The 23,227-nt window shown below is 34.9% G+C and overlaps 1 protein-coding gene across 4 annotated transcripts in view; it reads right to left on the bottom strand.

Annotated features, from left to right (window-relative positions):
• The window catches only part of ATXN3 (ataxin 3), a 34,412-nt gene extending 11,239 nt beyond the window's left edge, over window positions 1–23,173 (bottom strand). For 3 of the 4 annotated variants that reach the window (XM_044665038.1, XM_044665039.1, XR_006505480.1), the window contains exons 1-9: window positions 23,117–23,173; window positions 14,488–14,652; window positions 14,176–14,220; window positions 12,611–12,696; window positions 12,070–12,136; window positions 5,536–5,623; window positions 4,693–4,825; window positions 2,571–2,746; window positions 1,217–1,328 (exon numbers count right to left, since the gene is read on the bottom strand). In XM_044665038.1, coding sequence (XP_044520973.1) covers window positions 1,217–1,328; window positions 2,571–2,746; window positions 4,693–4,825; window positions 5,536–5,623; window positions 12,070–12,136; window positions 12,611–12,696; window positions 14,176–14,220; window positions 14,488–14,652; window positions 23,117–23,140 — 896 coding nt within the window. In that variant the 5' untranslated portion in view covers window positions 23,141–23,173. The remainder of the gene's footprint in view (window positions 1–1,216; window positions 1,329–2,570; window positions 2,747–4,692; window positions 4,826–5,535; window positions 5,624–12,069; window positions 12,137–12,610; window positions 12,697–14,175; window positions 14,221–14,487; window positions 14,653–23,116) is intronic. The other variant, XM_044665040.1, reaches the window with a different exon arrangement.
• Between the last annotated feature and the right edge of the window lie 54 nt (window positions 23,174–23,227).

Genomic DNA, 23,227 nt, shown 5'->3' with positions numbered 1-23,227 from the left:
TGTTACACAATGGGCTAAAAAAAAATTAAACGGGCCAGATTTAACCACTAAATCCCGAGTTAGAAGATTCTGGATGAAATCTATTAACAACTTCATAACTTTTCAGATGAGTCTAGAATATTTAACAAATTTACATATTTATTGGAAAAGGGAACATTTAAGAGGGCAATACAAAAACTGCCTAAAACACTATAACCATATCTGAGATATTTCAAACTTAGCAAAGCTATATATTAAAGAACAAATCTGATGTAAGCAGATGATAATTTAAAGAGGACAGAAGATCAATACTACTATTAGCTAGCTTTTTCTGAAGTAGGGCAATCACCTCCACCATACAGTAAGAATAGTCCTCCATGATCACTCAGGAAGGACTATTTTTTTGAAAGTAAGAGAATAATCAAAGATAGTAGAGACATCTTGTTTGGAATCAGGACAATGTCAAATAGTAAGTCTACTTAATATAGTAATGAAGCTATAAGCAAGGAAGGTTTCAAGAAGATAAAACAGCTGAGAGGCAATAATTCTGTGTATTAAATAAGAAGAAGGGCCACAGTACATAAATTAGGTCTAGAATTGAGCTTTATGTTATCAGCTCCCCTATAAATATTTCCTTTCTTTTTATTCAGAAGTTCTCCTGTTTCTTACCCACAAAAGTAGTAATTCATCACTACCAGAATAGTGCCTATTAACCATCTGGAATTGCTGCTTTTGTTGCTTATCATTTAAGGTAGAAAGTATTCAGGGTTAAAAAATTTTTAATTCTGGGTTAGGCAAGAGGGAAGTTCTAAGAGAGGCAGGCAAAATGCCTTAATGAACTATTTCATCTTCTCTTTAAATAATGTGATCTAAAAATATTTTCTCCATTTATCTCTATGATTTTATCTTGCTTTGGGGGGGTGGGGTGGAAGGGTAGAACTTTTCCCAAAGGAATACAATTGCTTTTGTGAGAGGCCATTGGGAAAGTAAAATCCAATATATGGAAATAAGGAAAATATACCTATATACAGGCATACCTGGCATGTATATATGTATATATGAATAGCTATATTTTGAGATGTCCATCTTTACTCTGCAAACTGGAGGAATTCTGAAGTGAAAATATTTTTGCTTTTTGTTTGTTATGTCAAAATTGAACATTTAGAAATAGGCACATTACAAAAATCACAAAACAAATTTCAAACATGCAGTTTTAATTCTTTATCAACTACTTTACTTTTCAAAGTAGGCTTCTCTTCTCTTTCGTAGCTCTTCTGAAGAAAGAGATGCTGGTGAATTTGTACCTGATGTCTGTGGAATATCTTCTGAAATACTATTTCTGGAACTACCTAAAATTTTTTTTAAAAAATTTACTCTTCCATTCAATAATAAAAATGAGCTTACACTCAAACTAAAATAATTACACCAAAGTTTTAAACTCTTTACTTTTACAAATAATCTATTTTAAACCAGCTCTATTAGTAATTTAAATCCAATAAGAATTATTTTTTTACTCTCACAGCTGATTGTATACAAGGTATAAAACTTTTAAGTCTAACAACAAAGATGAGAATAGAAAGGTCTATAATAAAACAGCATTTATATATCTATATTTGTGTGTGTGTTTTCTCTCTCTGTCTCTCTGTCTCTGTCTCTCTCTGTCTCTGTCTCTCTCCTCTCTCTCTCATTCAATGATTTCCTAACAACTACTCATAGCAGATCCCCATAAGGTAAACTCTTAACTATTCAAATATTTTTTGTTGCCTCTGGTCATTCTGGATATTTACAGAAATGCCCAAATAAAAAGGAAGTATATTTTTCATGATACATAGTATCATGTAAAAGAAAGAGCAAGTAATATTAAGCTGATAGGCCATATGTATTGAATTATTGTCCAACAGGACCAAGGTCCCTCTTGTGGACACAAGATACACATTTGAAAAATAGCTGATTATAGTTATAGCCATTGAACTAATCAAAGCTGGCTGGCCCACATTAGAGACTGCATCCACTACAATGACTCCATTAAGCAAAGTACTATAACCAACAGAGCTTCATCATTACTTAAATATTTCAAAAGATCGATCAGTGTGTGTTCTATCAACTTAGATTATACCCATTCACATAATTTAATAGACTGGCTTCATAAATGGCCATAGCCCAAATTATTCATTTTCTGATAATCTGCTTTCTTATAATACATTTCTCCCAATGTAGCTTGGCTGGTACTTGGACCACAGTCACCCAGTTTATCACTGATACTCTATTAAAAGTCCTACTTTGATGTCTCAGAATTCTGTAGAAGCAAATTTGAATATGCTAACAGAATACAAACTCTTACCAATAAGCTATTTGAGTATGAGCCTGGCAGTCTAGTCATACTGATATAAAACTAATGTGAACATGCAGGAATAATTAAATTGACTGTGGAGAATAATATACACATATATATTACCAGTATATTTTGAGAAATTAGAAATGGCAGCAAATAATGCATATGGGCTTCACAATTAAACAACTTAAAATCATGCCTATACTTCTTAAAAGGGGAAGATTTCTGAAAGAGAAACAATGTATATGCAAATTGGTACCTTGCATACTAAGTCGAATTGCTCTTCGCAGATCTGCTTCTTCATCTTCCATATCGATTTCCTGTCGACTTAGTGCTAGAGCTCTTTGTAGATTCTCTTCATCTTCATCTAACATTCCTGTTCCATCATACGGATGACTTGCTTCTAAAGACTGATCTAGATCTATTTTCTGCATTCTAGAAAATATAAAAATTCAATTACCTAATTTGGAATTATGAAAAACTATTCCACTTTAGGTTCTGCTATGAAGAAATGTTATAAAAGGCTTTTATTTAAATAAAAACTTAAATTCAACTTTCTACTTACAAAAATCTAACTGTGCAATGAGAAAAATGTAATAGAAAAATGTATATCAACATTTTAAAAAATTGGATGAGTACCAATACCTCTAATGAACACTGATGCAAAAATGTTTTTAAAAAAAGCAAAATATTAAGACTATACATTATAATTTTGTTGAATTGATACAAAGAATGAATATATTAGTATAATGTAAAAGAAAACTATAAACATAATTATATATGTTAATAAAAATAGTAATAAAAACAATTATATTAAGATGCTGAAAAATCTTTTAAGACAAAATGTAACATCCAAATTTGTTAAAAACACTAGAGGGCACAGGAATAAAAGGATCTTTCCTTTATATAGTTAGTAATATTTGTTTAAAATCAAGGCATCAAAAGCCTTGAAGAAAGTCCTAGATTGGCTATAGCCAAAGACAGGAAGTCCTAGATTCAAATTTGGCCTCAGATGCTTCCTACCTATCTGACCCTGGGCAAGTCACTTAATCTTTACCCTAACCCTTACCATTCTTTTGCCTCAATATGGAAGATAAGGGTTTAAAAAAACAACAACAAGGCAACATTATATGTAATAGAGAATACACTAGTCTTTTCTAATTAGATCAAGGTTAGAGCAAGGAAGTCCATCATTATATTACCACTATTATTTGATATACTTCTAAAAATGAACAGAAAATTAAGGTACTAAGAGCATAGGTTAAAGGGGAAACGATATCCACATCTAGAGAAAGAACTATGGGAGTAGAAATGCAGAAGAAAAACATATGATTCATCACTTTGTTATAGGGGTATATGATTTGGTGTTGTGGTTTTTAAAAGATTACTCTATTACTAATATGAATAATTATGGAAATAGGTTTAAAGTAACAAGACATGTATAAACCTGTAGAACTCCTTATTAGCTCTGGGAGGCAGGAGGGAAGAGGGGAAGGAAAGAACATGAATCATGTAACCATTGAAAAATATTCTTTAAAAAAATAATAAGAAAAAACAAAATAAAAAATAAAAAGCTTTAAAAAATTTTAAACAAAAGGTGGGGGGGAGGGGGAATTTTGCACATGATATAATGGTCTAACTACTAAAAAATTGAAACTAATTTCAGCCAAGTTGTAGGATATAAAATATACATCTATAAATCATCAGTATTTTTGCATATTTTCAACAAAACCCAGAATGAAGAGAAAATCCATTCAAAATAATTACAAAATGTTGAAAATATTTAGGAATCCAACTACCAAGATACATACAAGAACCAAATGAACACAACTACAAAACACTCTTGACAGAAATAAAGACAAACCCAAACAATTGGAGAAATATTAATGGCTTACGGTTGCCAGTCTAAAAATATGGTAATCAGCCTAAACATTTTACATATTTAGTACAGAAACAATCAAATTATTAAAAGGCTACCTCAGAGAGCTAGAAAAAAATAATAATGAAATTCATCTGGCAGAACACAAAGTCAAGAATCGTGAGAGAAATAATACAAAAGTGAGAAGGGGGCCTACCAGTACCAGAACTCAAACAATAATACAAATCGGAAAGCATAAAATATTTGGTAACACTAAAAAAGTCTATTTTTAACCAATACATTTTACCAAAATACATAACTATATCACTATTAGTATAGAATTAGTACATTTAAGTCATTGAGCATAATTTTACAAGAACATTGTACTAGCACAAATGCCATACTAGGTTTACCTAGGGATTGGTCATAATTGTTTTAAGTGTCTAGAGAATACAAACCAATCTATTAAAACAAAATATACTTAACATAGGATAATTCAAATTTACTTAACATGACTCCTTACCTTTGATCTTTTAGATGAGCTAGCTCTTCTCCAATGAGTTTTGGTCTATGCATTTGTTGTACCCGAATCATCTGCAGGAGCTGGTCAGCTTCACAGTCTGGTAGGTCACCCTTAACAACAAATATGGAATAACCTGAAGAAAAAAAAAAACACTAAATAAAAACTTTAAAAAACGAACCCAAACTTAAAAATAAAAAACTAATGTAAACTAAATATCTAAATTATTTTAGAGTAAGAGCTATAACTTGTATGTCATACCTTAACATAAAGACCAAAATATAAAATATCATTGCACTACCTTTCTCATAGAGTAACATGAACAGCTGAAATTGTAGTTCTATCTTGCTCTGACTATATCTGTATTGTAACCATAACCCTGCCTCTGTGACCTTCTTTACTGCTGATACAATGACAACAGTCCTATCTATTAGGCAGAGTTCCAAGAGATAGCTAACCTGTAACCTGTGGAAGAGCCTTTCTCATTACTGGCCTCTAACAATAGGTCCTATCTAATCAAAGGGCACTACCTGCTTTACTCTGTGAGCCATACCACAGAAGCCTTACTTAAAATTGGGTACCCCATACCCAATTTTTCTACTCTATTTAAGTTTTGTCCTTTTCTTCCTTTAGGGAATTTCTGCTTAGGTGGGGATCTCCTGCTGGCAATATCAATGAATTGGTTTCTAAATTTATGGTATGGGATTTGGGTTATAGTTTGGGGGTTTTGGTACGGGTTATTTTTTTGTTACAACACCACAATTTTACCCTAAATCCAAACATATGAAAATACATGCATTAAATTTGCTAAGCACAACATTTAAAATAATCTCAGTTTTTCCTTACCTTCCTGTTGTAACTGAGCCAAGAAAAGTGCAAGGTAAGTATCTGATATTAATTCTGGACCCGTCAAGAGAGAGTTCAGGTTAAACCACTGGGGGAAAAAATTGTGAGAATACTTACATTATTGTACAATGCAGATATTAACAAGATTATATTTGGAAAGAATACATTTGATTTAACAATCATTTATGAGTTTCTAAATACCTACAAACATTTCAAATGAAGGCTTCAAAAAATCCAAGAAAACTATGATTAAAGGAGATTGAGAAAAATGCCATACCTTTGTGTTATTATTATAGATTATCATTTTTAAGGGGGTGAGGGGAGGTCCTAATAAAATTTACTCCATTACAATTTGATAAAAAAAAAAAACAGAAAGAAGAATTTGCACCAAGTTCTTAGAATTTGAACTAACATTTCTATTATTCAAAGGTATAAACTAAACAAAATTGCAACAACTTGGGTACCAGGATAAAGATGACAGAAATAGTTAAATCTGGCTAAAATTTAACAATGATTATATAGTTATGACTTTTAGTCATCTATGGGATAAATGAGTCATTAAGAGACGCACATTTTCATCTACTACTGCCATTGCCTATATACCACTATTTCTATTGGACTGTATCTTTTCTAAAAGCATTATCACCTTCAAGTATGGAATAATTTGGGTGAAAAGATGAGTTGAATATAAAAGGAATATCAATTTTAAATAAAATATGAGAGCTAGATGAGCCATATCATAGATTCTCAGAGTTGGAAGGCCCCTGAGAGGTCATCTTAGCCTCCATTATTCTGAATACTATGCTTTAATTAAGGCATCCTGAGATTTTATTAGCTGTTTTCACTATAATGTCATACTGCTGACTTATAATAAACTTCCAATATACTTTTTTTCCCCTTTACATGAACTCTCATTGAAACATGCAGTAGAAGCTGGCCTCAATTTCCTCCTTAAAAACAAGGGTGATGAGATTTTATAACCTCTAAAATACCTTCAAATTTAAAATCTATGATCCTACATTCCCTTAGGCTTTCAGGTTCACAAAGTACTTTACACAAATCTTTTTAATCCTTATTTCAAAAGGAGGAAACAAACCAAGAAAGGTTAATTGATTTGCCTGAGGTTATGGAGTTTATCACAAACTTATGTCTTCCTGATTATAATGTCCTATTCACTATATTTGCCCAAAGGATATCATATTAAATGCTAAATGATTAGGTAAAATTCAAGTATACTATCATATTCTCTTGATATATCAATTTTAAACTAAATGGTACTATCCTGTAAGAATAATGTCAGGAACTTTAAAGTTCAAAATAAGTTAAGGATAGCAAGGACAAAGAAGAAAAGGATTCTATGTTGGTTTTGGCTACACTGGGGAAAAAAACAGAGATAAGACTATTATTCAGGCTGCATGGGATGATATTAGATGATAGCAAGGAGGCAGAAATACTCCACTAACTCCACGTTTTTGTTTTGTTTTGCCAAGGAAAATAAATTTTGGACAGAAGGGTAGAAGAAAAACAGAATAATAAATTGAAAGCCAGCAGAGTGGTAAGCATGCACCTGGACATCTTTGATAAGCTCAAGCCACCTGGTCCAGAAGAACTGCTTCCCAAAGTATTGAAAGAACTGCAAACGCAGTTGTGTGACTGCTTAGCCATTATCAATGATCTCTGAAAGATAATGGAGAATGGGAAAGGTGCTCATACTAGAAAAAGTCAAACACTGTGCTGATTTTCAAAATATAAAAGAGAAATATGTAAATTATAAGCTATCGAGCTTGCCTGATTCCTGGAAAAATTATAGAATGTAAAATTAAAGGGAGAGTTATTGAGCTCTCTTGAGAAGAGGAAGCAGTAATCCCAAGTCAGCATGGCTTCGGCAAGTACAAGTCAGGCCTGATTAACCTATTTAAAAGTACTGCTAAGGGGGCAGCTGGGTAGCTCAGTGGATTGAGAGCCAGGCCTAGAGATGGGAGGTCCTAAGTTCAAATCTGGCCTCAGACACTTCCCAGCTGTGTGACCCTGAGCAAGTCACTTGACCCCCATTGCCTACCCTTACCACTCTTCTGCCTTGGAGCCAATACACAGTATTGACTCCAAGATGAAAGGCAAGGGCCCCAAAAATAAATAAATAAATGAAAATAAAAGGACTGCTAAATCAGAGACATGCTATAGAATCTATCCAAATTTTTAACTTTTTGTGGATAGGGGATGCAACTTTTCATTATTTTTTAAGTAGAAACTCAATTCTTCATTTTTCCTTATTTTTCTCTCTTATCTTCTATACTTTACTTTCCCTCTTCTACCTAATTTCACTCCTGACTTTTCATTTTTAGATGCGTAGGCATTTTTGACGTTTCAGAAAGCTTCTCTGCTTCAAATCAGTGTCATAATCAAATTTAGAGATTGAAGAAATCTCAGAGGTTATTGAAAATAATACCATTATTCTATTGATGAGAAAAATGAGAAAAAAATAGAGGTTAAATGACTTGTCCATGGGGTTCACACAGTCTTAAGTGGCAGAGCTGGGATTTGAACCCAAGTGTCTTATTCCAAATCCAGCCCTCTTTCACAGTATCTTGAATACTGCATCTTGGACATTAGCAATTGTTCATTTTAACTCTGGGATAGTGAAAAAGAGAGAGCTTGGAGTCAGAAAAATCAGCTGAAATTTTGGGTCCATAATTTACTACCTTTGTAGCCTTGAACAAATTACCTCTTCATAGGGGTCTTAATTTTCTCACCTGCCAAGTGAGAGGGTGAGACTAGATGATTTCTAAGATCTTTTCAACTTTTAAGCCTATAAATCCTCTCTAAAAGTAAGAAAATCAAGAGCCAAAATATGGGAAAATAATAATCCCCAGATCAGACTATTAGCCAGAAGTCTGCCCAAGGTTTTCGGAAGGCATCTGACATATTCTAATGCAATCCTTATGGAAAAGATGAAGAAATGTGCTTGAGACAAATATATAGTGATGTGGGTTCAGAATTGGTTGCATGATCAGATACAAGATAATTCTCATTAATGGTTTGTCAGCTTGAAAGGAGGTCTCCAATGAAGTGTCTTAGTTCTGTGCTGCTTAACATCAATGACTAGGATAAAAGCAGAGATGGTAGGTTTATCAAATGTACAAGTAACAGCTAAAAACTAGTTAACAATCAGAATTCAAAGACAGAATCAGAATCCAAAAAGATCTCAATAAGGTTTAATGATGAGCCAAAATTAACGAAATTAAATTTAGCACAGACAAGTAGTTGAGATCAAAAGACATATTTCACAAGTATAAGATGGGAAAGTTATGGCTAGATAGCAGTCCATTTGAAAGAAGATCAGGAAGGTTTTGAAGAACTTTGAGTTCATTCCAAATCAATGATGTGAAAAAAGCTAGTGATCAGAGGCTACCTTAAAGGAAGCATTGTGTCCAGAAAGAAAGAAGTGGGAGTGCTGGCATACTCTGCCCTGACAGGACCACATCTGGCATACGGTCTTTAGTTCTATGTATTATATGTGCCTAGCACATTTAAGGTACTTAATGAATGCTTCTTAATTGATAAATTTTTTTTTTAGAAATAAATTTCAGAAAGGACATTAAAGAGCAGCAATCAGAATAATGAAGGGCCTTGACTATTTCATTAAGAGACTTGATTGATGGAACTGGTGATATCTCACTTGGAAAAGAAAATTCTTGGGGGAGGAAAAGGATCATGTTAACTCCCTTCAAGTGCTTGAAGGGGCATCATATGTTAAAAGAATAGGAAAAAGACTTGTAACATTTGGCTGTTGAGAATAGAACTTTCTAGTTTCTACAGTGTTTCTACAATGTGTAGAAATTAAAGAGAGGCAGATTTAGGCTCCATGTAAGGAAAAACTTTCTAATAATTAGTTATTAGAAAGTGGAAAGGGTGTTACCTCAGAGGTGGTAGATTCCCACAAATTTTCAAGCAAAGGCTAGATATGTTTGTGAGAAATATTTTAGCAGGAACTCTTGTTCAGGTAAGGGTCTCTTAAAGTTCCTTCCAATTCATATTTTATTACTTTTTCAGAAAAGAAACTAACATAAACTCACCTGGGCTGTGTATCATTACTTTCTTTTCTAAAAGTACTCACATACTATAAAATCTTGCCAAAAATTGAAGTTTTCGTACAAAAATAATAAACCAGTATTTCCTATGTTTTCCATGTGACAAAGATAAGAATAATCCAAAGCATACTAAATCTCAATTTTTTTGAATTAAAATTTACGAGGCATTTCAGAATAAGCATGATGCAAAACTTTGTAGCAATAAAATAAGCAGACTGACAGATTTCTTAGTTCACTGACTAACTAGGAAAAACTTCCTATCAGAATGGTCTTAAAGAATCTTAACAAGCTTTTATGAGCTTTAAAGTGCTATTTTTAAGAACCATAAACTTTTAAAAATGAAGACAATTAGCATATTTTTGCAAATCTCCTTTAACATATTTATTGGGATTTTGCTGAACTTATGAAGCCAGGTTAAAAAAAAAATTTAATAGTCAAACATAACTGCAACTAACTTTAAGTTAAATAAGAGATTTATCTTTTCCAATTACTGTTTATATCAGAGAATAATTTACTAGACTCTACCAAGGAAAAATGAGATTGTTTTCATGCATCAAAATGATTTGTTTTGGGGCAGCTGGGTAGCTCAGTGGATTGAGAGCCAGGCCTAGAGACGGGAGGTCCTAGGTTCAAATCTGGCCTCAGACACTTCCCAGCTGTGTGACCCTGGGCAAGTCACTTGACCCCCATTGCCTACCCTTACCACTCTTCCACCAAGGAACTAATACACAGAAGTTAAGGGTTTAAAAAAATATAAAAACAAAACAAAACAAAAAAAAAATGATTTTTTTTTCCATGACTTAGAGCTTACTTCCAATAAGAACAACTGGTACTTGCGCTTTATTTCCACTTTTATAGCATGTGCGCTTTAAAAACACATAGCCTTAGGCTGAAGCACTATATAACAGAATATGGTGAAGGCATGTAAAAGATAATAAAATGGTTTTCAGAAAGAAAGAAATACTTCTAAATTGACTGTCAAGAGATCACATTTTTAGGACTAATTCAAAAGGCCTCTACCGGGGGTAATGCAGTTTCTTGGTTAATTGGTATTCCATGTAGATTAAATTCTACTTAGTATCAAGATTGCAAAAAACCTCTTCCTAAGAAGAATCCCAACAAATTAGTATAAATTCCCAAGTTGGCAGGGTAGGTGATCTTGTGAGATTTTTAGGGTATAAATCTAAATTTATGTGCTTTACTTGGGCCTGCTAAGTAAACAGAGGAAATGTGTCAAAATTGGGATGCAGCATGGAACGATGGAAAGAATGTAGGATTTGGAGCCAGAGAACTTGGAAAGCTTGAATCCCAGCTCTATTATTTACTTCCTGGACACTTTGGTCAAGTCACTTAACCTGTCTGATCCTTGATTGACTCATCTATAAAATGAGGGTAATTAGATGGCCTCTAAAGGTCCCTTCTAGATCTAAATCTACAATTCTAAAACTAGAGAGTCTCTGATATGACCTTTAAATCCATAATCCTATGAACCAATGAAATGGGAAGCAATAGACTTAAAAGTGTGGCTTCTGACTTTCCCACATTTTTCTGCTCCTTATATTATGTAGGCAACCAAGCTTATCTAAAATAGGGTGAGGAACCAAGAGGAGTGATATACAGTTGTTGATTAGCTTGCCCTTGGATTGCACATAAACTTTCTAGTCCTCATAATAAAAAGAAGCATTTCTCTAATGGGGTTGCTAAAAGCAGGCATTAGTGGCCATAACTTGGTTCTAGCTTCAATTCTGCTGCTGCTCCATGGATCACCTTATTCTACTAGTCAACTAGACAGCCTACATCAGCTCTATTTGCTTAATCTCAATTTTTTCCAACTGAAGTGTCACTGAGATGCTGAGAATTATCCATGTAATCTGAAGCTACTGGTAAATGGACTACCAAGACTAGTAGTTAGTTTTCAATGAACCTCTTTCACAGATATTCCTAGCAAAAAGACCTTAAAATAATTCTATGCTTCAAAGAATGTGTATGGATTTAGTAACAAGGAATCTTGAGCTCATATTTTCAATTATTTTATAAAAGTATTTGAACATTTTATTGGTGTTTTTCCAAAAGGGCTTAGATATTTTAAAGCCAGGACTAAAAAAGTTAAACTAAAAATTAACTTTAATTATGTAAACTGTTAAAAGTTCGTTCCAGTATTTTACCTAATATTAATTTCTCTTGTGCAAAATTACTCTATTGGTTCAATTAAGACTAAGCAAGTATTGGCCTACCAATGCAATCTACATTTTCTCGCCATCACCCAAGCTATCTAATTTTACACTCCATCTAAAAAAAAAAAATGATCACAAAATAATTACATTCTTATTGCAATCAAAGAGAAACACATGTCACTAATGGAACTATTCTCTAAATTCTAAATGGGATGTTAAAATAAGGAAATGAGCAGGGGGCAAAAGAAAGGGAAAGAAAAGTAATCAGTCACCTGTTTTCCTAATTTTCGAACTGTAAACCAGTGTTCTTTATAATTGCATATAAATGATCTTTCATTTCTAGAAAAATAAAAAACAATATATAAGTTCAAGTGATTGAGTTCATATTATTAGCTTATCTACTATGACTATTTAAAAATGAACATTTTGTACAACTGTGGCCAATATGTTATACTGTCCAGATCTTTGTTGTTGTTAACAATTTTTTTTAAGTTTTACAAATTTTAGTGGTATATATGCAGAAAAGTGAGTGATGTCATGCTAATGTATGGCATCACATACCATTCAAGATTAAGCACTGTGCTGCCACAGACACTGAGATGTCATGAAGGCTCAGAGGACATATGTTCACATAAATCCCAAAAAGATGAAAAAGGAAAGGCTGAGGGAACAAAACAAGGTAACATCATAACAAAAGAATTTAATGCATATTTCTTTTTTAAAAATTAAAGACATATTTTTGAGAAGTTATTATTATTTTGCATCTTTTGTATGTGTAAAAATTAAAGCAGGGTGCTAAAAAGAAAGTCTTACATAGGATCGATCCCGAGTCTCTGATACTCTGGGCTGTTGAAGAGGATTAGCTCTAAACCCCAAACTTTCAAGGCATTGCTTATAACCTGTTAAAAAATAGCAACTTTTCATGAGATAAACCATTCAACTCCAAATCTAAGTAATGCTGCCACTTTAGCTTCTATGAACAATTACATGGATTTTCCCCAATAGCTATTATTTCTATTTAAACTGCTATTAACTGGAAACCTTAGGATGGCAACAGTCAAAACCCAACCTTCACAAATCTACATACAGCACACAACAAACAGAGCATTAAAAAAAAGAATTGAATATTAAAACTAACTTTCTTGCTGAAAAGTTCCCATAGTACCACACAACCTCTAAATAAAACACAGCCTCAAATATTCAGATGCATATGCTATCACAGTCTTACTCTATTCTTAGAACTAATCTACAACATAAATCTAAATCGACAAGTTTGGAATATGGCTGCTGTTGGGGCTGCTTTAGAAAATTAACGTGAAGCTCACTATCAAAGTTAGTGAGGAAATAAGTTTTCCTTAAAGAAGGTTCTACTCTAGGGATATAAAATGCAGGCATTATGCATTTCAAACTTATGTGATCATGGGTTTATGATTTACAGAAAAAAAATCAAACCTCTTGACGCTGATCATTTAATACTGTTTGGAAGAAGAGGGAGTTATCTGAATATTTACCCTCCACCCCCCAAGCTAGTCAACAAAGTAGCAAGTGAGCCAAGCAGTGGCATAGGAAAAAAAAAGGTGGTGGTGGTTGTGGAGGGGGGGGGGGGACACAATGTAGCAGGCAAACTTGAATTAGCATCAAGAGCAGTGCAGCACAATTAGGAACATAGGAATTGCCATACCGGATCAGACCATTGATCCATCTAGTCCCGTATTCTGCCTCCAGCAGTAGCCATTACCTACAACAGTAGCACAATTAAGCAGTGGTAGGAAATGCAATTGAATGATGAGGCCAGGAAGGTGCACAAAGGGAGAATATGAAGAAAGATATAAGCAGAAATTGGCCCCCTCAAAGGAACTGAGAGGTAACTTTGTACGCACCACATAAAGGACCCTGTGAGAAACAAAAGAAAAAACTCATACAAAATAGACAGCATCCCACAAACACATGTACACACACCCACACACCCATACACTCCTACCCATCCCAAGGACCCTGGAGAGAGCCATAAGTAAAGAAAGCAAAAGCCACAGAGCATCATCAGGGGATCAAATTCTTAACAGGTTTAAAGACAAATAGTAGCTATAATGCTGATTTGCAGTGACCAGCAAAATTAACCCAAGAGGTAATAAGTTTGAAACATGATGTTAGTAGAACCGTTATTAAAAGTTAGGTGCAAATTAAATAACTTTATTTTTAAAAGCATTTAAAAGTACTCAAATTCTGAAAAATGAAGTGAAAATTATGTAACTTTCTTTAAGTATCACTGACTAATCCTACGGTCAACTCTATGGAAGAAATTTAGAAATAACCACATAACTATAATGATTAAAAAGGAAGGCTCTAAAAAACAATATACAACATTAGTTCATACTTACTTGAATAGAGAAGAAACCACTGTCATCCATATTTCCTGAAGGTTGCTGTTCAATTTTGACAGGTAGAAAGATGAGAAAAGAAACTATCATTAGAATACATAATTAAAAATCACTAGTTTAAAAATTCATCTGTCATAATTCACAAATCAAATTCTTGACATAATTAGTTCATCCTTTTAAAACATCTGTTACTCAATAAAATGATTCTTCAATGTAATATTTCCTAGGAAATGGGTAATTTAAAAAATGCATTTAAACTATACTTCATGGAAAACGGGCACAAATGGTCTAGAAACCCAAACATTATTTTACCTGTAAAAATGTCCTATAGTCTTCACTAGTGATTCCTCCCTCTGCCATCCTCATCCTCTCTTCTTCATCTAGCTGATGAGCAATAGAGGATAATTCCACAGGGCTAAAATATTCCCCTTGCAATAGATTATTCAGGCAATGCTGAGCACAGAGTGAGCCTTCTTGCTAATATTTCAAAAAGAAAAGATTTAATTATCATTTGCTAAGTATCTTAGTATAGCAGTTTTCTTTGAGTAGGAATCTAGTCATTTTGTCTTTGACACACAGAACCACAACCTCCTTAGCTTTAAAACAAGAATGACTCAGATACTATACCTAAACTCATTTGTTTTCATTTCAGATACAATTTAATAGTTAAAAAAGAAAGCATTGTCTAATCAATCATTTAGCTATAATGTAAAAAAAAAAAAGTTTTAATGTCATAAAATAAACATTACAATATTATTGGATAAAATATATTTTCCTATGAGTAATTCATTAATGGCTTTATAACTACAATATAATTTAGTTTCTCTTACTTTCAATGCCCAGAAGAATTAATAAACAAGCATTAACCTCATTTGAGATTATACACTATTCAGAAGGATATGAGTATCAGGCATTCTGATTTCTAATTATTTTGTTTTCTCAACTATGGTGTCTTTTCTTACTCATCTCCTACTATGGCATTAATACACATATTTTTAGCTATCAAATAACTAATGAATCAGAGAAAAAAATCTTATATGTTAAGTAAAGTCTTTTAGGTATGGAGCTTCTTTTCAGAGAAGTTTCTCAACTAACTTATAAGGAGTCAGGAAGACCTAGATTTGAATCCTGTCACAGACACATATAAATGATATAATCCTGACTAAATTACCTAATCTCAGACTCTGTTTTGTCATCTATAGGATGAGAGGGCTGGATTAAATATTCTCTAAATTCCCTAAAAGAGTTCCTGTGGGGAAATCTAAAGTTATGATTCTAAATTGCCTATTTCATCAAATTTATAAAATCACACTTCTGTTTTGAAATAGGGCAGTGATGGGCAAACTACGGCCTGCGGGCCAGATGCAGCCCCCTGAAATGTTCTATCCAGCTGCCAACATTATTCCTAATCTGACGAATACAATGAGTAGGATACAATACAATGAAACTTTGAAAGAGTTGCCTTAGAAGCAGATTGACAGATGAGCATTTCCTTTCCTTTGGCCCCCTCTTTAAAAAGTTTGCCCATCACTGAACGAGGGTACATTGTGGAGATATGGGCAGGTGTGTAATAAGTCAGAGGTTTGAAAACAAACATAAGGTTTGGGTCCCCCACTGGTTTAATGCCATCTCAGTATAGTTCCCCGGACCTGTCTGATGACAAAGACAAATACAGAAAAAAATGAAGAGCTAAAACTGACTTTGGAAATCTTTTGATACAACAGATTAATTTTCCAGATGAAGAAACTGAAAGCCAGTTACAAAAACAATCTAAAATTCAAGTTTCTGCACTCTCTACTCAGAACTCTTTCCATTATATCACCTGGCCTTCCTACGTAGGGCTACTATTCATTATAATAAAGGTCAAGCTTTCTAGATTTTGGATTCCAAACATAGGATTATAGATCCAGAGATAGTAGGGACCTCAGAGGCTATCTGATTCCCATACCTAGGTATCTATCCCTGGTCTTCTGCCTGAGCTCCAGTCTTGTTATCATCATTTCCCTTTTGGACATCTAAAACTGGATGTCCCCATCTGAATTATCTCAAGCTGAACATGTCCAAAATAGAAATCATTGTCTTTCCTCAAAAACCCAAACCTATTCTGAACTTCCCTATTCCTACTATGAAGGGTATTACTATCCTTCCAGTTACCCAGGTTCACATCCCTGACTCCTCATTCTCCCCAAGTGGAAATGAAGAGGGAGAGCATTCCAGACAAGAAGACTATACAAAGCAAAGACATGGAATAAGGAAATGTATTATGTTCAAAAAACAGTCAGTAGCTCAGTGAAGATGGGAGGTTTTACAATCCAGGTTATGCAGGGCTTTAAATGACAGAGAAGATTGTATTTAATCCAGTAGGTAACAAAGCTACTGGAATTTAGAGGAGTTAGGTCAGCTCTGTACTTTAGGTCAATCACTTGGGTGGCTGAATTGAAAATGGACTGGAGTAGAAAGAAAGAGGCTTTAGACATGAAAATTAACCAGCACAAATAGGCATTTAATAAATGTCGATTTCTTGACTACTGCAATGGTCCAGGCAAAGTGGTAAGTAGGGCTTGAACTAATGACTACTATGTGAGTAGGCAGAAAAAAAATATATAAAAGAGATGTTGTGTAGACATTAACAATAAAATCTGCCCATAGATCAGATTTAAGATTTGAGTGTCAACAACTGAAGGCACGAATCTGGGTGACTGGAAAAAGTGATGTCCTTGCACAGGAAAACATAAAAGAGGAGTTTTGGGGAGAAGATAGTTATTTTTGGACATGTTGAGTTTGAAATGCCTGAAGGACATCCAGTTTGAGATGTCCAAAAAGACAACTGGTAAGGCAGAGATGAAACTCAGATGAGGCTGTATATATAAGATCTAGGAATCATTTATATAGAGATAATTGAGCATATGAGAGCTGATGAGATCAGCAAACAAATGAATATAGTGAGAAGATAAGAATATGATGTGAATAAAGAACCAGCAAAGAGTCTGAGGAAAAACTGAAAGGGTAGAAAGAAAAGAGGAGATATCAGTTACAAATACCAGGAAAAGAATATCCAGGATGAGATACCAATCAATGGAATCAAAGGTTATAGAGAGGGATGAAGAATGGGGATTGAGAAAAGGTCACTAGATTTAGAATTAAGAGATTATTACTCACTGGAGAGCAGTTTCAGTTGAATAATGAACTGAGGCCAGCTTGTAGAGGGTTTAAAAGACAGTGAAAGGAAATGAAGTGAAGGCACCTGGTAAGATGGTTTTCTCAAGCAATTTAGCCAAGAAAGATAAAAAGAAATATAGAATGATATTTGGCTGGTAGGATCATGAGAAAAAAATTTTTAAGGATGGGAGAGACAAGGATGTTTGTAGGTTGCAGTGAATGAGTCAATATACCAGGAGACTAAAGATTAGAGGGGAGGAGTGAATATTAAAGGGGGCAACCAGCTCCTTAGAATCAAGAATGCATGCATATAGAGATAGGAAATGATTAGGAAGGCAAAAAAGGACTGCCTTGCTGGAGTATAGACCCTATTGAGACTAAATAACATAAATTTGAAGTGGACTCAATTGGCACTTTTTTCTTGACTTCCTCTAGCTCCATTTAACAGCATATGAAGAGGCACATGGAAAGCAGATGATAAGAGTAATCCAGGGCTGAAGTTTTGTTTGGTTTAATGGCTGTAAATCAAATGATAAGAGATTTGAGAGTAAAATGGTGTAGATTTCAACTGGTTAATCAAAAGGTATGGGGTAGGGAAGGAAGGAAAATGTAATCAGTGATGGCATGGAAAAGAACTGATAGCTAAAGGGAAAAGTGGTTATAACAAGAACTAAGAATTGGATTAGAAGTCATGAGGAATAGAGAAAGATAAAATGACCCCCCAAAATCATGATCACATAAATATTAGAGTTCATGAACATGGAGAAAGAAAAGTTGTGGTTATTGACAAGATCAAGGGTACAGTCATCTGTGTGTATATAAGGAAAGCAGAGGAGTACAATATGTAAATTGTGTAGCCTGAGAACTCAGAAGTTAGGGTATTTGATAATTACTCTACCTGTTGAAACCTCCAGGTATAATGGCAGGAAAAGAAGTGGAAAAATTATGAGCCAGTCACTGAACTCTCCCTAAGAAGGAAGGAGAATCCTGAGGGTTGATAGTTAACAGCCACCAGGATGTGGACGGAATGATATATCTCTATGGCACAATCCTCAAAAGAAAAGGTATTAGAGAAAAAGGAAGTAGCATTGAGAAACAAAGAGTATTCTGGCTGCCCTACAATGATCAGTAAGTGGGGAGAGAGGAAACTGGTATAAAGTAAAAAGCAGCAGTCCTAGAAATTGTATTCAGAGATGCAGTACTCTCAAGAGAAAGAGCTAGATGATGGAAGGAATAAGAGAAAGGTTTGGTTTGAAAAGAAGTTTGCTAATAGTGAAGCAGGCAATACAGAGGACATAGATCTGTAGTGGAATACAGGGAGAACAAGACTGAGGAAGAAGAAAGGGTTGGGCAGTTTAAGGTTGGGGAATGGGATTTGTACAATGACAGCTAGGAGTTTAACATCCCTGGGATTGGTATGAATATGCTAACTTGGTGAATGAATCTAGGCAGCATATTAGTGATTTTAGAGAGTTCTTTTAAGGAAGGCATAATCAATTTTGTGGCAAGGACTGCTACTCAAAGGTATGCTGACTAATGAATAGTAGTAAGAGCTTATAGAATAAGGTAGAGAAAAAAGCACTAGGTAAAGACAGCTAAGAACACAAAAAGAACTCAACAAATTCTGAGGGCATCATTGTATTATAGTTTAGGATAACTGACACTACATATAGACTATCTTAGAAGGCAGGGAAATGTGAATTTCATTCTAAAGTTATAGTTACTCAGGTAATTTAAAAACTTAGTCAAAAATACTCAGTTCCTAAAGTTTCCAAATAAATGCCCTGTTATTCAAACCAAAAAGGAATATGGAGTTCTGACTAAAGTCAACAGAAAACTATTTGTCAATGAAGGCAAGATCATTTAAAACATTTATTGCTATTAGACTTTGAAGTAAACAATTTTCTCCCCAGGCATATTTTATTTGGCCTAAATCCCACAAGTCCATGCTTCCCTTTTCCTGACTACCTCCTCATTTACTCGAGATTCATCTATGCCTCTGAACAGAAAGCACTAAAAACCAATAATAGAGGAGTTAGAAAGAATCTTACCTAACTCAAACTTCACATTACAGATAAAGAAACTGAGGCCCAGAGAAGCAAAATGACTTTAAGTCCACATAGCTAGTAAGCATCAGAATGGAAATGCAAACTCAAAAATGATCTTTTGTGTGGAAGCAATGTATGAGGAAATGAAGGGCTGAGTACTGGGCTAGAAAGTCAGCTTGGAAAATCTGGAGAACAGTGCTCAGGATGAACTCTAGATGAGATTAATGCTAGAAACAAGAAGTTCAAATATGAATAAAGGACACAGAAAAGCAAACTGATGGACAAAACATACAAGTGCTTACACCCTTCTAAAATATGCCTTATAGAGTTTTTTGTACCCTGAATATATACTGGTTTATAAGAAAAGGGTACTGCGTAACAATAACAAGATAATCTGGGACTAATCATTTTTCTGAGATCATTCACACACATATAACTTTTTAATTGTATTTTATGCATCCTTTATTTCCACCTCTTCACTAATCTTCAATCTCTCCCTCTCAACTGCTTCCCTACAGTTTATAAACAAGATCATGACTCTTTCATCTTCAAAAAACTTACTTGATTTCTCCATCCCTAACTAGTCATCATCCTACATTTCTGCTCTTTTTGTGGCTGTACTCTTTGAGAAGATACTCTACAAAGGATACTTCCATTTCCTTTGCTTTTACTCTCTTAACTCTCTACAATGTCTTCCAACTTCAACCTAATCAAAACTTCCCTCTACAGTTATGAAATTATACTAACCTGCCAAACGTAATGACCTTTTCTCATTACTCATCTTTCTTAATCTCTCTGCGATGACACCACTTATCATTCTTTTCTCCTTGATGTTCTCTTCTCTCTCAAATCTACTTATTCAGCCCTAACCTTCTGACTTCCATTCTTGCATCTCCTACTGACAATCTCAAAATCTGTATCATCTTCAAATCCTCACTTTCTCACCCCTGATGCCCAATCTGTTGCTACTCCTGTCAATTTTAACTTCACGTCTCTCACTTATGCTGACTTTTCTCCTCTTAAATAGCCAACATATTGGTAAAAGTCCTCATCACCTCATACCTGGAGTCAAGTTCTGCTTCTGACAATACTAGAGACCCTGGGCAAATCATTTAAGATCTCAGTGCCCCAGACAATGTCCTATGACTATACATTGCAAATCAGGTGACCATACACATTGGTAGGGGACATTTTCTATGCCAATGAAATCATACATTCCACTGCCTTTCTCCCCAACAAAAAACTGGGTAATTTTGTAAAGTGGCATGTAAAGGACTGAAAGATTCCAAAATGAAATACCTAGAAATATATATATATATAAGATCTTAAAGAGATGTATTTTAGTGTTGTGGATTCAAATAGAGACAATCCCAAGGGACTAAACAATCTTATCCATAAATTAACATTATCTGTGTATTGAATTTTTATTTATTCTGTAAAATTTCTCAATTACATTTTTAATTGCTCCTGCAGCATGCCACAGTGAGTCTCATACATTCAAAGTATTATACAGAAGCAATCTAACATTCTATTACCAATGAATACCTTGTGATGTGAAGTTAACCCTATATTTCTGAAGGCAATACCTGTTTAATGGAAGCATGGGCCAATCAGAGAATGAGAAATTTCTTTTGGAAGTGCTCTTGAAGGTTAACTTGTGAAGCCCCTTAATTTTACAGAAAAGAAAGGCCTAAAAAGGTTCCATGGCTTTCTCAAGGCCACACAAGTAGTAAGTGGCAAAATCAAGATTCAAACTCAGATCCACTAGCACCAAATTTGGTACCAACAAAACCAGAAAAACTTTGAGTAGAAGACATAGATGTCTACTGAACAAGGGGAGGCTCATTCTCATCTGAAGGTTGGTTAATTTTGGAACATATTTTTTGAAGTATTGAGACATACATAAGAAAAACTTTTTTGCCTCACTATAAGTCCATCAAATAAATAAATTTCCTTCTCAAATAAAAGATAATGCTGATTAAGAGCAATCTATAAACTGACAGTATCATTGAAACAAAAAAAATCCATAATCTTTTCTTTAAAAAGTTTCTAATTCTTCCAGAAACTAAATTTTTTTCTTTTTTAAAAAATGAGTTATTTCAGATTATAATAAATCTATTATAATACTGCTATGGTGGATTTTTATTTGGTTGCTGTGAATAAACTCTTTCAAATGAAGTACTGACCTTGATTTAAAGTACTAAAAAAACCTTCACTTCATCCATCAAAATGTCATAATAATATATAATAAATAACACAAAAAACTCAACTCTTCCAAACTAATCCTGCCAATTTTCCCTCTATATCCAATAGCATTAAGAAAATAGCGCATGCCAAAGCTATTAAAGGAAGGTATCACCCACACCCAATGGCTTTATAATTCTAAAGACAGAAGACAAGTTTCTCCACATACCACAAACATTTAATTGCCCTTATTTTCAAGTGGCCACTTAAGAATCAAAAGGAAGAAACAATCACCAAAAAACATGAACAAAAATCCTGTGTGACTAATTAAGGGTTTGAGGTGCCCCTCTCCATCCTCCTGCCAGCTAAAGAGTTGGCATTTATATAATGAGAAACTGAAACAATTTCCATAAAAGTGTGTGGTCCAGATACCCCAAACCTAAACCTCTTGTGCACTAATCATTTCAAGGTAAGTGGGGGTGTGAATAGAAGAGCTTCCTGATTTGGGGGCTTTTAATGGCACACAATACAAAAAGTGACTAAACACTTCATCTGCACAGGACTCCAGACGGGGGCAACATTTAAAAAAATAAGTCTACTTTCTTTTAAAAAAGCTTACAGTACAGCGGGAGTATAAGAGACAAGAACATAAATAGGGACAATAGAATATTACCCGATAAATATCTCCGAAAAGTATAACACAAAGTGCTATGTGAGGCTAAGGGGAAGTTCAGGGGAAGGAGAAGAAGCAAAAAAAAAAAGGTGGTATTCGAATTGGGTCTTAAGGAACCTACTAGGTTTTTAAAAATGCTTTCTTCAAAAATCACCTTGTTAGTTAAGAAAGGCAAATCCCCAAAGAAACTAGGGCTGGAGTGAGGTGTGACTAGCCTTGCAAGGATTGCACAGCTATTACCTTCCACTCCCCACACTTCAACCCAAGGTTCCGGACTCGCGAGTCCAGTAGTCTTTCTGCTACATCGCTCTGGCAATTCAAGGTTGGGTAGGACTTTAAGTACTGAACTAATTAAAGTCACTTCAATCCGGGTAAGGGAGGAATTTCTGGATTAGGCTTTTTAACCTACCTACCCCCTCTCCATGGTGAGCAGCAGACACGGGAGCTGGGGGCGGGGAGGAAAAATGCAATTGTAATAATGATAATAACAATAAACAATAGCTAACAAGGGGAGAGCTGACTCTATGCACTCCCTCACATTCAGGGCCCAAAGCATCCACGAACACGATCTTATCCTCTTCCAAGTCACTTCTTCCGCCCCTCCCCGAGCCTTCCGACCCCCGCCCCACTGGCTCTTCCCGGACTCCTCGGGGTCCGTGGTCGGTGAGGAAGGCCCTTTGGCTAGCAAAAGTGTGGGCGCCCTCGAAAGAAAGCAGCTGCCCAGCCTAGGTGCCGCCTCCCCAGGCAAGGTAGGCCCCGGTGGACGGGGACGGCGGCAAGAAAGGCAGCCTTGGCTTTCCTAGAGAACCCAAGACACCTTTCTCCTCCCGCACCACCCAAGGTAGGAAAAGAACCTTACCAACCCACGGACACTTACTTTCTCGTGGAAGATGGACTCCATGTTTATTTGTCTGGAGCCAACCGCCCCGCGTCGAACCACCCCCCTCCAGCCCCTCCCCCCGCCCCCCACCCCAGCTCCGTCTCCATC

The sequence above is a fragment of the Gracilinanus agilis genome, chromosome 2 (assembly GCF_016433145.1).
Source record: "Gracilinanus agilis isolate LMUSP501 chromosome 2, AgileGrace, whole genome shotgun sequence".
In the NCBI taxonomy this organism is placed as follows: Eukaryota; Metazoa; Chordata; class Mammalia; order Didelphimorphia; family Didelphidae; genus Gracilinanus; species Gracilinanus agilis.
Note: the sequence above shows the minus strand (reverse complement) of the source record. Positions and strands in the feature narration are given on the sequence as shown.